We start from the raw sequence: 14,980 nt of genomic DNA on the forward strand, positions 1-14,980 counted from the left end.
TTACTTAAAAGTTTAAATATCAGAAGTAGTGAATGCTCTTTTTAACTAAAATATTTTTATTCCTGCTTTCTTTTTCATGGCAGATTTGCGACAGAGTAAAGAATAGGGGATGGACTGTTGTGAAGGATCCAGAGAGACGAATGGGACCTTATGCTTTCCAAGGCAACCAGTGGGTCAGCTATGATGATGCCGAAATGATTAAACAGAAGGTAGTGATTAGTAATAATCATGAAATTGTAAATTTTGCAAATCATCTTTTCCATTGTGCTCATTTAAGAAAAATTATTATTGTTTAACAGTCAGAATATGTAAAATCAATGAAGCTTGGTGGAGCCATGATTTGGGCACTTGATTTGGATGATTTCCGAGATCGTTGTGGTGATGGAGTGCATCCACTATTGGGTACAATAAGAATGGTTCTTGGTGAAGGCGATGGATCTACTGCAGGAGGCGGAGGAATGCCTGGAGGACCAGCAAAACCTCCACGTAAGTGAAAAAATCATTTGGAAAAAACAAATATAATATCAGAAACATTAAGCATTACATTTCCTCATATCTTGTGGCAAGATGAATTCAAGCAATTTGTGCAGAATTCATGCGATCATTATACAATGAAAAACTTACTCACTTTTTTTATCAGAGCCTTATGAATAAAATATAGGCACAAGCGAACAATAAATGTTGGGTTCATCTTAAAAAGAATATAATGGTCACATTTTTCTTGAAAAAATTAATAAATTAAAGTATATGCCCTTATAATTTTGCCATATTTGAACTACTGAATTCAATTTGCTGTATTTATCTTTAAAAAGTCATTCACTGTCATTTGTGTAGCAAGACATTTGCTTTTCAAATTAAACAATAAACTTTCAATGCTACTGAAGTTCATTTTTATCTTTGTCTATGATGTCATGGGCACATATTGTATGAATGCTATCATCGTTTCCAGTACACTTTCCTAATGCACAGCACTGATTAGGCTTTGACTGTGTTGAGTTTTTTTATCACCAGCACATTTTTGCTAATTCACAGCATAACTTCCTCCCACTTAATGCTCATTTCTTCTGTATGCACTAAAGCACCCTCAGAATGTTCTTGGTTCAAAGGTACACAGATGTAAAAATCCACATCAGTGGTACATGCCCTCGTCTAAATCCAGTCTTCATTTTTCAGGGAATTTCCTTCATTTATTCCATTCAACCCTGTCACCTCTGACTCTTCTCCATTCTTCTTCAATCAGCCAGGCTTTAAATAAAGTTCTTCACTGTAGGCTGAGTCTTGTGTTGCCATGCCAATACTATGATGTGAATGCCCTTGAAAATTTTAATTGGACCTCTCTCCCTGCATCCATTAATCTTAAGTCTTCTGCTATTAAAGCCTCATGTTTGTGAAACTTTATTATACCCAAATCAAGGGGCTGTAGGTCAAATGAGCAGTTGGAGAAGCCACATTACATTCCTCTGACAGATTTTTTCTGGAAAATTCACAGTGCAATTGCCAATGACGAAAAGGATTCTCCTATCTTATACATGCAATGATATATCAAGAGCTTGAAAAACATATGAAAATCTCCAATGTCACCAATGATTTAGAATTGGAATAATAGGCCGTACTTTTCATGTTTTTGTAACATTATAATTTTGTAGGCTTTCCAAAAACAATTGGCTCTCATTTGGTTGAATTAGAAAGTTCTTTTTTGAGATAATGTGGTTTTATTGTAAGTGACCTCTGCCTGTGATGAGAGAGAGTCCTATGAATTGCCTGAACTGAAAAATACTGTCATTTTAAATGGTTAATATCTGAATGGAATTATGTTTGATATGCTTGACTTCATTCAAGCAATCAGAGTTAGCATGAATAATTCTTATGAGTAATTTGTTACCACCGATGGTGATCATTTAACTATAGAATGTATCTTCGTAACAACTAACAAGAGGCAAAAAAATGTTGCCACCAGTTTTATGTGTTGTATCTAATTGTCAGCCACCATGAAACCAGAGGGACCTATGGAACCTGAGAGTCCAATGATGCCTGAAGGCCCAATGATGCCAGAGGGTCCAATGATGCCAGAAATGACTTCAAAGCCTGTTGTTGGTGTGGTTCCTGGGCGTCCTGATGGTTCAATGCCATCAGAAGTAGATCTCAGTACTACAGCTGTTGTTTCTACCACAGAGATGGCTAAGCCGACAACTCCTGGAACAGCAGTGACTATGGGAGATTACAAAGTGGTTTGCTACTTCACCAACTGGGCATGGTATAGGTTAGTACAACTTTTGTGCCTACAGAAATGATCCCTGGATTGAATCCTCAATTTAACACTTATTGACTTGATTTATTTAATTTTATATTATTATGATACTTATTGGTTCTTTAGAAATTTTACCATTAATTTTACAATTTCTGAATGCAATGAGGAATGTATGCACTGTAGACTCACACTAATATCAACCTAAGTCAATTACTTCGATTGATTACTAGTTACATATTGATACCGAGGGACCAAAAGTGGCAAGTCAACCTTGAGCAGTTATCAGGGATCTTTCGTACCCCAAAATCTTGTACAATTGGCAAATAAATGGAGTAACCGTTAAGAGCGACTTTAATTTCAAATGATTCGTATAACCAAGCCAATATATAAACTTTGATTTTACATAGCATGGTACTAAAATGTCATTTTTTCCAAATTGACCTTTGCACAGATTTTGCTAACACATTGGTTGCTAAGGCAAGAGTTAATCAAACAGAAATTAGTATACTCAGGCCATAAATTATAATATTGTTCAATTTTATAGCCAATCCATGTATTGAAAAACCATGATATTAAAATGATACATCACAAGGAAATATTTTCTTACAGACAAGGCATTGGGAAGTACTTACCAAGTGACATTGATGCAGAACTTTGTACCCATATTGTATATGGTTTTGCTGTCTTGAATGGAAACCAACTTACCATAACACCACATGACAGCTGGGCTGATATAGATAACAGTATGTATTCAAACCAACCTTAATTCTAGCTCTAATTATTACCATATATTTTGATTTAAGTTTCCATAAAATGCACTTAGTATTTTTGGCAAATATTGTATTATAATTTAATGATCTATTTCATATTCTCATGAATTTTCATAATAACATGATTCTTGTGGCAACAATAATAACTACAATACATCATCACCAATGATTCAGTCAAGTATGGTATTTTTTTATGAAATATATGTTTTACTAGAAGCTCTACTACACTTGTACAATGTTTAATTTCATGTCCAGTATAGCATTCTACTGTGGGAATCTTCATCCCAGGCCTTGAATATTTTTAAATTCAAAACTGAGCCATTAGATTAACATTGAATATTAATTATTGGACCCTGTGTTGACCAATGTTCATAAATCTTAGTATACTAACTGTTCCTTGTGGATACATATTTACTTGTTTGCATTATGTTAAATCTAATCTTCAAGAATTTGTACTGCACTCAAGTGAGTAGATATGCACTAGGCAACAAGGTGTCCAGGCCTTCATGTGTGTTTTATTTAAATCAGTAAAACTGCTTTTGCCCAAAAACATATTGCTCTCCAGTTAAATTATAATCTACCAAGTAGCTTTTGGCCTTTATGAACACCTCCTTGTTTAAATTGAAGGTTAAAACCTTTTTAGAATAAGAGTATTTTTACTCAATTCAAGATTATGTATCCGTCTATTTGATGCCCATTTTGCTAAAGGAATTTTGCATCAATCCTTGATGTGACTTTTATCTGTATTTTCTGATGTCTAGGCAAAGAAAATACATTATTATTGTATGATACAACTAAATAGTATTTCTGTGATAAAATCAATTTTCATTTCTAATTTTGCTTGAATAGGTTATCATTGGCAATTTATTTGTTTACTGAAAGTATGTTTTCTATGAAGAAGATTTATAAATACAAATCAGTGAATGTATCCAAGTTTAACCCTAACTTATTAGAAAATATTGCATTTTTATTATTTTTGCTCTTACTTGCAGAGTTCTATGAGAAAGTAACAGCCTTTAAAGCCAAAGGACTAAAAGTACTTGTTGCCATTGGTGGCTGGAATGATTCAGCTGGAGATAAATACAGCAGGCTTGTAAATAACCCAGAAGCTAGAAGAAGGTTTATTATACATGTTGTAGAATTCATAACCAAGAACAATTTTGACGGTCTTGATCTTGACTGGGAGTATCCTAAGTGCTGGCAAGTAAGTTTTGCTTAGATTTAAATGGAATTTTACTACCTACCTACTCACTATTACCATTGACAAGGGGTGAAGGCATCCATCATAAATGGCCATACCACTATTTTGAGAATGTCTAGCAACTATATTTATCCTTTAATTTCTTCGGTAAATGTGTTACTACTATATGCGTTGGCAAAGTCAATTATTTGTATAGTAAGGAGAATGTCTACCAAAATATTCTTATAATAAAATAGAATTTTAATGGTAATTAAGCAAAGATAAATTGAAGAATTTCTAAAATGGTGACTTTTGAATATAGGCAACATGTTAATCATCCTCAATAGATGAAATGTGGCTAACTTTGTAACAGTACCTAGGTCATACATACTGCCCACATTCAAATTTAAAATTACCTTGTCTTGGTAAAGGCAGTCATTGTGTAATTATTAAGGAATGGAAGGAGGGCTGAGGAAATCATAGCATAGGAGCACATCAGGGTGATTTGAGATGAAAATACCTGAGGGCTGTTTATTTTTTTATTTTCTTGCCTATTCAGGAATTTGGTGGGTAGGAAAACAAGAAAAGGGTATACATCTTCATACATATAAGTTGGACCAAATTTTATGATTACATGAAAATTGGTCCTTCAGCTTGCTAAATTATACCACAAGGTAGAAATGTGGTATGTAGTGGCTGTGAGTACATGAATAATAATTTATTCATAGAATCTGCTGATTTATCCTGAACTGCCGATTGTGAAAAATCTTTAGAAGTGGAAGGGGGAAGATCATCTTCACTGAATTATTAAGGACCCACCCTAGTGGTGGCTTGCAGGGTATATATAAATAAATAAATAAAGAAATAAAGGACATGGGACAAGAGGGCATAAAAATGGAAGATAAAGATGAAGATGTTGAACTAAATAAACACGTGAGACCCTGATGAGTGAATGAAAGGAATGAAGAATTCAAGGCATTAGCTGTATCAAATATATGAGAACTGAGTGAACAGAAGCAATTACAATGATTAAAGAAAATAAATTTGCACTATTCAAATTTTAAACTGAACTATACAACTAAAATTTGAACTGTACAACAGCGAGAATTGTATAAAAAAGCATAATACTACACAGTTAATGCAGATATGAGCCTAATTTGGTTGTACGAACATCTTATACAGTATTCGATGGTATCTGGCTCAACTTTGTGGAGGTTCATGTTCATGGTATGAAGAACACAATATATTTTTCTGCTGTTCTTTATTTTGGTACTACTAGTTTCAAAGCTACCTGATGACGATGCCTAAGCGTTAAAACTAGTGGTACCAAAATAAAGAACAGTGGAAAAATACATTGTGTTCTTCATACTATGATCTTATTCAGTAAGTTGACTAACTATTTAAGATTTTATGAATCAGAAATTGATTTATCCCAAAAAATTCCATGGAAGTTGATAATTATGCCACTTAAAACCAGTTTACAACAGCAGATAATTGAAACTTTTGAACCAATGTGGTCTGGTGTGCTATTTTTATAGTTTTTACTATTGGTAATGTAAAGAGAACTTTTACAGAATTGACAGAAAATGCCATATTCTGTTCAGCCGTTGAAATAATCTGTGTACATACAATGGTTTTTCAGCCTTAATCCTCATTTTTGGTTTGAGCTTCCAAATTTAGAATTCAGACAATAAATGTGAAGAAAATACAATTTAGTTATTACAGACATCTTACTTATGCTATATATGTAGATCATGCACAAACAACTAGTGAGGTAAATGATAAGTGCCTACAAAGCACATGCAGACATATTTATGCAGATACAGCAGAGATTATGGAGCATCATTGGTTTCTGTTTTGCATATGACTTTTCCCAGTGTTATGCACTCACTATATAATTATTTTTTCATAATGTAAATCATTTAACAGCATTAAACAGCACAATTGGCTGCACTGAGCATCTTCCTTTGAAGTTCAGGGTTTGTTCCATGCCTCCAAACTTAGTGTTTAAACCCTCTTGATGTTAGGGCATTTGACCATTTTTAGGCTACAATTTTTTTTAATTCACAGAGCTTCCTGTTTCTGAAATTTCACCTTTGTCCTTCCACCAAGTCTTTGATTATCAATTCCTTTACATCAAATTGAAATAATTTTAAAAAATCAATGGCTTTGGCTTCATGCCCTGCCATTTTTCTGCAAGTTCATCAATTACATATTTCTTTTCAAATCCTGAAAATCTCAGTCAATTTAAATGATAATAGAGTAACACAAGTAATTAGGTCCTCTGGCATGCCTGAGCCTAATGAGTATAAGTTTCAATGCAACAGGGCCACAATCCTAAAGTGACAGATATTAACTTTGCAGAATGTAGTTTTAATTGTCCTTATGAGAGAAATAGCTCAATAGTCGCAATTAAAGTAAAAAAGAGCCGCTTGGAATAAAAAATTTGATAGAATGGACCAAATATTTAGAATACTAAATATTTATTACTCAGTATATCTGTCTGCCATAATCTGTAATGGACAAGTGGCACCTTCTATTTAATATTTTGGATAATACATGAGAATGTCAAACTATAATGTAGTGTATTAATGCCATGTGAATGTGAATATATATAGCTGCACATTCATGTAGAATGAATGAATCAGGAACTAACTGCACACATTAGAGTCATTTTGACAATACCCAGGTATTGTGGAAATATGCATGATGAACTCTCAGGGGTAGTTCATTAGCAGTTCATATGTATATGGTTTTTAATTTCTCTTAGTATTTAAAAACAAGTAAATCCTTGTATGCCAGCAAAAACATAAATGCTTATTTTTTAAGGTCGATTGCAAACGTGGTCCAGACTCTGACAAGGAGGCCTTCTCCAAGTTTGTAACAGAGTTGAGAGCTGCTTTTAGGCCAAAAGGATTACTGCTGTCTGCAGCAGTATCTCCAAGTAAAGTTGTCATAGATGCAGGTGAGCTAACTCTTCCTCTAGAATTTTAATTCTGTCTCATGGATCATGTCCACCAACCCTCCCTCCCATCCACCAATCCTGGAATTCATGCATCTATACCCTCAGCTAAACACTGCCTCTCCCCAGATAGCTTTGAAGATAGGCTTCTCTGTTCTCAATGTCTATGTTCTACTGCACCATGTCACCATGCATATATTTTTTACTTAATTTTATTTTATTTAAAATAGATTTGATATGCAAATGGCACATTTCAATTTCATCAGAACACATATAATGGTTTTTCATTTCTGTTCTTTCTGTTTTCAGGATATGATGTCCCAGTTCTGTCTCAGAACTTGGACTGGATTGCAGTGATGACTTATGATTATCATGGACAATGGGACAAAAGAACTGGTCACGTGGCTCCTATGTTTGACCACTCAGAAGACATTGATGCTACCTTTAATGCTGTAAGTTACATTTGGATACCACTTTGACAGCAATATTTTTCTCTGGAAATGAATTCATCATCAAATAATTGCATATAAGTGAACGAAAAATTTTAAAATTTTAATTATTCCCTTTATGTACATTTTCCATGCCATTATTATTGTGCAGCAAAACAAAGCCATGTTCACTTTGATAACCAACGCTGATATACATAAGAGGTTGTAATGACTTGAAGATAACTGCCCGTAACTCAGCTATGTTTGCTAAGAACCCTTTTTATACTGATGTGAAATTCCTGAACTCATTACCTGGAAAACTAAGGGAATTAAAATTTTTGTCATTAATGTCTAAAATGTATCAGTTCCTGTAAGAATGTCAATTCTATACCATGGATGAGTTCATTTCTCTCTCTCTCTCTCTGTCGATAAATAATTCTATTCTTATGTACACTGTTACTTCTCCTGTTTACTGTTTTTTTTTATTTGTGACTATCATTTTAATTCAAACTCCAATTGTAATTGTATTGTGCTTGTCTGAAATATTTGCAAGCAATGTGATGTGTTCCATACATGTCTCAGACATGCCTTTTAGGAACTGATTAACATCACTATCATTAATCATGGAAAAGCTTAATCCAGAAGTAACTATAGGAAATTTTCAAATATCTGTATTTCAGATGCATTACTATCCATCTTCTTTAATTGTCAATGAAGGGAGTTAGAAACTACCATCTAAGCCTGGAAATAAAATCTATATCCACATTACATGCAACCATAATCATTTGATATCCTTGCTTTTTATGTGCAATGACTGATCATCCAACCAGAACTTCTCACTTGGCTACTGGATTAAAAAGGGCGCAGATCCTAAGAAAATTGTGATGGGAATGCCCATGTATGGGCAGTCCTTTAGCTTGGCTGACAATAGTGCCAATGGACTCAATTCCCCGACCTATGGAGGAGGAGAAGCAGGAGATTCGACGAGAGCACGTGGATTCCTATCATACTACGAGGTAATGGGTACATACATGCAATGTCATAACCTGGGACCAGTTGAGCGGGAAGTGAATGGTAATTTGATGCCTTTCATCAAAAGATAATGCTGCTGTATGCTCCAAAAATTTGGCAAAAATCTATTTTCACATAGTCAGATGTTCTCTGGCTAGTTCAAGTTGAATTGAGGCAAGATTCAATTCAATTAGTTTAATTCATTTGGTGGCTTTAAATTAATTATAATAGAAATCACTTTATCTGTACAGTTATATCTTTTGAGCTAAGCAACCCAAGGTCATTGATTTGTCCTTTCAACCAAACAGTGCCTTTACTTTTATAGTAAAGATTCCTCATAGATTTATGAATCAGAATATATTATGTACGTACGTCTTTTCCAAAATCACCTAGATTTAAACTACATACACATATGAAATTAGAATTTTGGACTTGCACTTATGGAAAACACACCATGAAATTACTGTTTAGCTTTAATATGCCTCTCCTATCAAGAATTCATTTCTGCCACCACATGAAATGATGCCAATTCATGAATTCCAATTATTGACATGATAGGCTATTTTTGATAAAATTTATATACTTTAGTATATAAACTTTAAATTTTAAATTTATATACTTTATATGTTCTTTACTGTAGATTTGTGAACGTGTCAGAGGCAAAGGATGGAAGGTTGTCCGTGATCCTGAAGAAAGTATGGGACCTTATGCTTATCTAAGAGACCAATGGGTGTCATTTGATGAAGTGAGCACAATAAAAAGAAAATCTCAGATGGTAAAGGACTTGGGACTGGCCGGAGCTATGATTTGGGCTCTTGACTTAGATGACTTCAGTGCATCTTGTTCATGTGAACCATATCCTCTACTTCGTACTATCAACAGGGAGCTGAGGAATTATCATATTGCTGATCCACAATGCAATGACATGGACAACTCTGGAAAAAGTTGGTGGATTTAAAATATCTTTATGCTTATATTTTTTATATGCAATAGAGTAAATTACATCAAACCCCAGAAACGTGGAGAATTTTTTTCTTTTCAAGTGGAGCACTCAAAATAGCACTCTGTGGTATATTCTTCAATTATTAAAATATTCTACAAATACAGGTTTTGCTTTTGCACTGGATGCAAACGAAAAATCAGAATTTTACAAATATTGATTTGATTTCTGGTACTTGATTGTTCAGTTGTCTCTACGGTGGCAATGCCAAGGATCATAACAGGTCATCTATAATTCTCACTGATATTTACTTTCTTGCATCAGATGTTTTTATTCGATTAATATACTTTTCATTATCATATAATTAAATTATCTGACATCATATTTTTGCAATATATATGCTGAAATTGTTTCATTGACTTTTTCATTTAATAAACCCAACCTCAAGATTTTTCTTGAAGTGATACACACCTAATTATTGGGCAGCCATTGCTTGTAATTACTGCTTATACAGTTTAGCTATTTATTTGAGATAACTATCTTGTGATAAATAGCACTACCTCTACAAATTGAGTATTCAATAGAAATTTTGTGTTGATTGAAATGAATATGTTAGCTGGGAAAAGTAGGACGTATAATCAACAAATTTTATCTGATTTCCAACAGTTCCCACATTAAGGTCAAATTCCATGCAAATTATAAAAATGTAGGTCCCTCAGAAAACTGCATTCCTTAATCCTTAGTCAAGTATGTAGTTGTGCTTTCTTAATGTACTTTGGCAATTTTAGTGTCCTTTATATCTCATTGATTCAGGAATGAACAATGATTACTATTGTTAATAACAAATGCTCATTCTTTTACTGATTTGTCATATTTAATTTCAAGGGTAGCTCACTTACAATGAATAATTTTTGCTTCAGAACATGAGCGTCCTGGAGGCACTGACTCTGGAAAGACTGAGGAAGGAACGACAACCATGAAACCCAGTCAAATGTCTTGTGCTGGTAATACATACATGGCCCATGAATCAGATTGTAGAAAGTACTATCTCTGTGTCTTTGGTGAATTAATGGAGATGGCTTGTCCTGGGTCTCTTCACTGGAATAAGGTAATGATTTTATTTGACTTTTACATATTCTTACGGTATAATAAGAATATAAAGTTCATGATAAAGTTCTGATTTGGCTTTCAATAGCTCATTCATTACATAGCAGAAATGCAGAGGGCAAGTTTTTCAGAATAGTTATTTTTAAAAGTTATAGAGATTTGAGAATGAATGTCAGGCTCTTAGCTTTCATCTGCTTCCATATGTCATTAATTTATCAAGACTTTTAAATAATTTCATTCATATTCAAACAGTTTATCATGTCTTCCTCTTCCTTTAGTAATATCAAAGCCATTACCTGTCAGTGTTACATTTTTTAAATTTTAATTAAGAAATATTTTTTCATTAATATAATTGAAATTTAGTTTAGTGAGGCATGTCAAAAAATATTTCCATTATTAGTCAACTGAAGCATCATCAATGGTCCTTACAGTTAGTAATAATCCCAGTAAGTAATAATATATGTTTAATGATACTGTCGCTTACGATTTAAATAATGGTCAACCATATTTTTCAGGATCGATGTGATTGGCCAGAAAATGGTGATTGTAAAATGACTAGTATGCCAGCCAAGCCGGTCACAACTACAGAAAAAATGCCAGAAGAGCCTGCTTCAACTCCTAAACCACCTCCATCAGTTGACATGAAGCCATCAATGAAACCTCCAATGAGCACAACTTCAAGACCCATTCATGGAGACTCTCAGTACAAAGTTGTTTGCTATTTCACCAATTGGGCATGGTATAGGTAACTATCTTTCTTTTACTTTAAGATAAAATTTAAATTTGATGGGTTCACTATTATCATTTCATTATGGGTAAAGTGATTCTTTGTCCACAATGAACAATTATGAGGCAACAGTGCTGGGCAAGATATGGGAAATCATCATCATTATTAATCGCAGGGTTGATTTGATGTTAAGTCTCCATCAGACTCTAAGATCTGCTAATCTTCTTTAAGTAATACTATTACTCACTTTTCAGGCAAGGTATAGGAAAATATACACCAGCTGATATTGATGCATCACTCTGCACACATATTGCGTATGGATTTGCTGTATTAGATGGAACATCCCTAACTATAAAACCCCATGATTCATGGGCTGACTTGGACAATGGTGAGTTAGTAATAAAAATTGATATCTCTTTATATACATGCGCATATGTTAATCACTATTTTATTACTTTGAAATTCATGAAAGATTCATCACATTTCTGCTATGATGCAAGAGTCACTCAAAGAATATATGGAACTCAAGTACTAGTGTAAAATTATTCCTTTCCTTCTTGGTGGTTTTGGGAATTAATCATTTGGTCCTAACTTTAACCAAGCTTTCCTACTGTGTGGAGATATTCCAGTGATTAATGGTTTATATGTTGGATGACACTGTGTTTAATAGGTAATTGTAAGTAATGTCTTCATTGAGTTCTTTTATTATATTTATTATATTCAAGTATTTATTCTCCCTTTAAAAGTATAATAAGTTTATCTAATGGTTTTCACTTTATATCTATACTTTGACTTTTCTATGCAAGCACAGGGACCGATTAAAGTCTGCATATTTGCTGTCATACAATGTCATATCCTTTTTTACTCATTAACTGTTGGCCTTTTAATCAAAGATGATTTACACTGATCTTTTAGCAGCAGTGACATCAATAATTTCTGCTAAACATCTGATAGTTAAGCCATCATTGACCAAGGCTTGGCCTTTCACATGTTTGCCCAGTTGTATACACCCATTGGAGCATAATATAATCAGAATGTAACATTTAATACTCACAACCCAGAAAAACTATCAAAACCACCACACCAAAGTGTAAATGAGTAGCACAAGTATCATGATTTGAGCCAAATGATTTATCTGTAGATTCATCCAAATGGTGATCCTTGGCAGGATAAATTCAAAATTATCATAAAAATTTTTCCTCCACTGAAGCAGACAGAACCACTTTTTCTGATCAAGAGCATTTTACTGAAGGGTGTGCTGTAATTTTTTTGTAACTTATAGTTTTCTATTGTAATTTATTAATTTCTTCTGAATTCTTTCCAGACTTCTATGGAAAGGTAGCACGGCTGAAGGAAAAGGGAATTAAGGTTGTGATAGCTATTGGTGGATGGAATGATTCACTGGGCGATAAGTACAGTAGGCTTGTAAATAATCCAGGATCTCGCTCAAAATTTGTCCAACATGTGGTGGATTTCATTGAAAAATATGGTTTTGATGGACTTGACCTTGACTGGGAATATCCCAAATGTTGGCAGGTATGTGTTTATTACTTTACCCTCATTCATTAAACTCATTTTGATTGATATTGATATCAAGTATTATTTAGTTTATTGATTCATGGAGGAATAATTGGAAATTACTGAAGTAAGTTCAATGTTTCTGAGTGAAACTTTTGATTGGATTTATAACAAAGTCTTTTAAACAAATATTATGAATTTATATATTGTTTATGTTGTTGTTAATAAAAAAAATTATCAGGTGAACTGTAACCAAGGACCTGATTCTGATAAAGAGGGCTTCGCTAATTTGGTGAAAGAACTCAGTGCAGCATTCAAGCCTAAAGGTCTATTGCTGTCAGCAGCAGTTTCACCAAGCAAAGTTGTCATTGATTCAGGTAATTATGTTTACAAAATTATTCATTTTGCTACATTTTGGGAAAAGATTTCCTGAGTGAATATGTAAAATAGAATTTGATAACAAATTTATGTACGTACCTACCTTCTTAGTATACAACTTGAAATTAAAATATTATGTAATTGATTTACTTTGCAGGCTATGATGTACCCACTTTATCAGCACATATGGATTGGATAGCTGTGATGACCTATGACTTCCATGGTCATTGGGATAAGAAGACTGGTCATGTAGCTCCTCTTTACTACTTCCCGGGTGATACCTATGATTACTTCAATGCTGTGAGTTTCTTTTGATAAATATATATATTTTATTTCATAAAAAGAATTATGTTGCAGTATTTTATAGAATTCTCTCTTGTAAGTAGGTAACGTACTACCTTGATCAAAAATTTCCCGGAATTTATTCAGAAAATTAAAAATACAAGTTTATTCATCTAAATCTATATTGTCCCCTTCAAAGTAATCCCCATCGACTGCAACACACTTATGCCAGCGCTTGATCCAATCCTCGAAACATTTTTTATATTCGGTTTTCGGTATGTCCATCAGTGCTTCCTGCGATTTTTCCATTACTTCCTCTCGGCTGCTAAAACGCGTTCCCCGTAATGGTTTTTTTAACTCGATTGAACAGAAAGAAGTCACAGGGAGCCAAATCAGGTGAATTCGGTGGCTGTTGGATGGTATTTGTTGCATTTTTCGTCAAAAAATTACGAATAATGATAGCACTGTGCGACGGTGCGTTATCATGGTGCAAAATCCACGAGTTTTCTGCCCACATTTCTGGTCTCTTTCGGCGAATTGCTTCACGCAAACGTCTCATAACGCCCAAATAATACTCTTTGTTTACTGTCTGGCCTTCTGGCAAAAATTCATGATGCACTACACCGTTGTAATCCATGAAAACCGTCAGCATTGCCTTCTTTTTTGACTGAAAACGACGTGGTTTTTTTGGTCTCGGCTCATTTGGTGAACGCCATTCACTTGACTGATGTCTGGATTGCGTGTCGTACTCATAAACCCACGTCTCGTCTCCAGTAATGATCCTTTTGATGAATGTGGGATCGGATTCAGCCTCGCAAATCATGTCTTTTGCGACGTCAACACGGTCTCTTTTTTGCATGAAATTGAGGTCTTTTGGCACCAACTTTGCTGCTACACGACGAAAACCCAAATCATTAACCACAATGTCTTGGGCGGATCCATAGGCAATGTTCAAGTCCTCCGCTATTTCTCTGATGGTTAATTTGCGGTTATTGACCAACATTTCTTTTACTTTATCAATTTTTTCACCGACTTTCGATGTCGATGGTCTGCCACTGCGTTCATCATCTTCGATTGACTCACGACCACTTCTGAACCGCTCGTGCCACTGGTAAATGACCGTTTTTTTTAGAGAATCGTTGCCGAAACACTTTTCCAACATTTCCAACGTCCGTGCGCCACTAAATCCGTTTTTTACGCAAAATTTAATACAAGTTCGTTGTTGCAAATTTAAATCCATTTCTGCAATTGTAAAAAATCGCCAACACACACAGAGATAGATGTACTCTTGGCTACGTAACTTTTGCAAATGTCAAGTTATGACACTAAGATTTAAAGGGAATATCAACAACAGATGTACCAATTTAACAAAAAAAACAGAACTCAAATCGGAACGATGGGAGCGCCACACGGTGGTTATTCCGGGAAC

General features: G+C 34.2%; 1 protein-coding gene across 1 annotated transcript in view; it reads left to right on the forward strand.

Moving 5' to 3' along the window:
- Nucleotides 1-14,980, forward strand: part of Cht10 (Chitinase 10) — a 164,758-nt gene that overhangs the window by 146,578 nt on the left and 3,200 nt on the right. Inside the window, exons 27-41 of the mRNA XM_071590218.1 lie at nt 84-209; nt 300-416; nt 2,085-2,260; nt 2,858-2,991; nt 4,011-4,222; nt 7,028-7,163; nt 7,470-7,612; nt 8,419-8,604; nt 9,240-9,543; nt 10,460-10,647; nt 11,162-11,391; nt 11,628-11,761; nt 12,698-12,909; nt 13,133-13,268; nt 13,427-13,569. Of these exons, the coding sequence (XP_071446319.1) occupies nt 84-209; nt 300-416; nt 2,085-2,260; nt 2,858-2,991; nt 4,011-4,222; nt 7,028-7,163; nt 7,470-7,612; nt 8,419-8,604; nt 9,240-9,543; nt 10,460-10,647; nt 11,162-11,391; nt 11,628-11,761; nt 12,698-12,909; nt 13,133-13,268; nt 13,427-13,569 (2,577 nt within the window). The remainder of the gene's footprint in view (nt 1-83; nt 210-299; nt 417-2,084; nt 2,261-2,857; nt 2,992-4,010; nt 4,223-7,027; nt 7,164-7,469; nt 7,613-8,418; nt 8,605-9,239; nt 9,544-10,459; nt 10,648-11,161; nt 11,392-11,627; nt 11,762-12,697; nt 12,910-13,132; nt 13,269-13,426; nt 13,570-14,980) is intronic.

Source organism: Hetaerina americana, unplaced genomic scaffold, assembly GCF_022747635.1.
Source record: "Hetaerina americana unplaced genomic scaffold, ioHetAmer1.1.p SCAF_4, whole genome shotgun sequence".
Classification (NCBI taxonomy): Eukaryota; Metazoa; Arthropoda; class Insecta; order Odonata; family Calopterygidae; genus Hetaerina; species Hetaerina americana.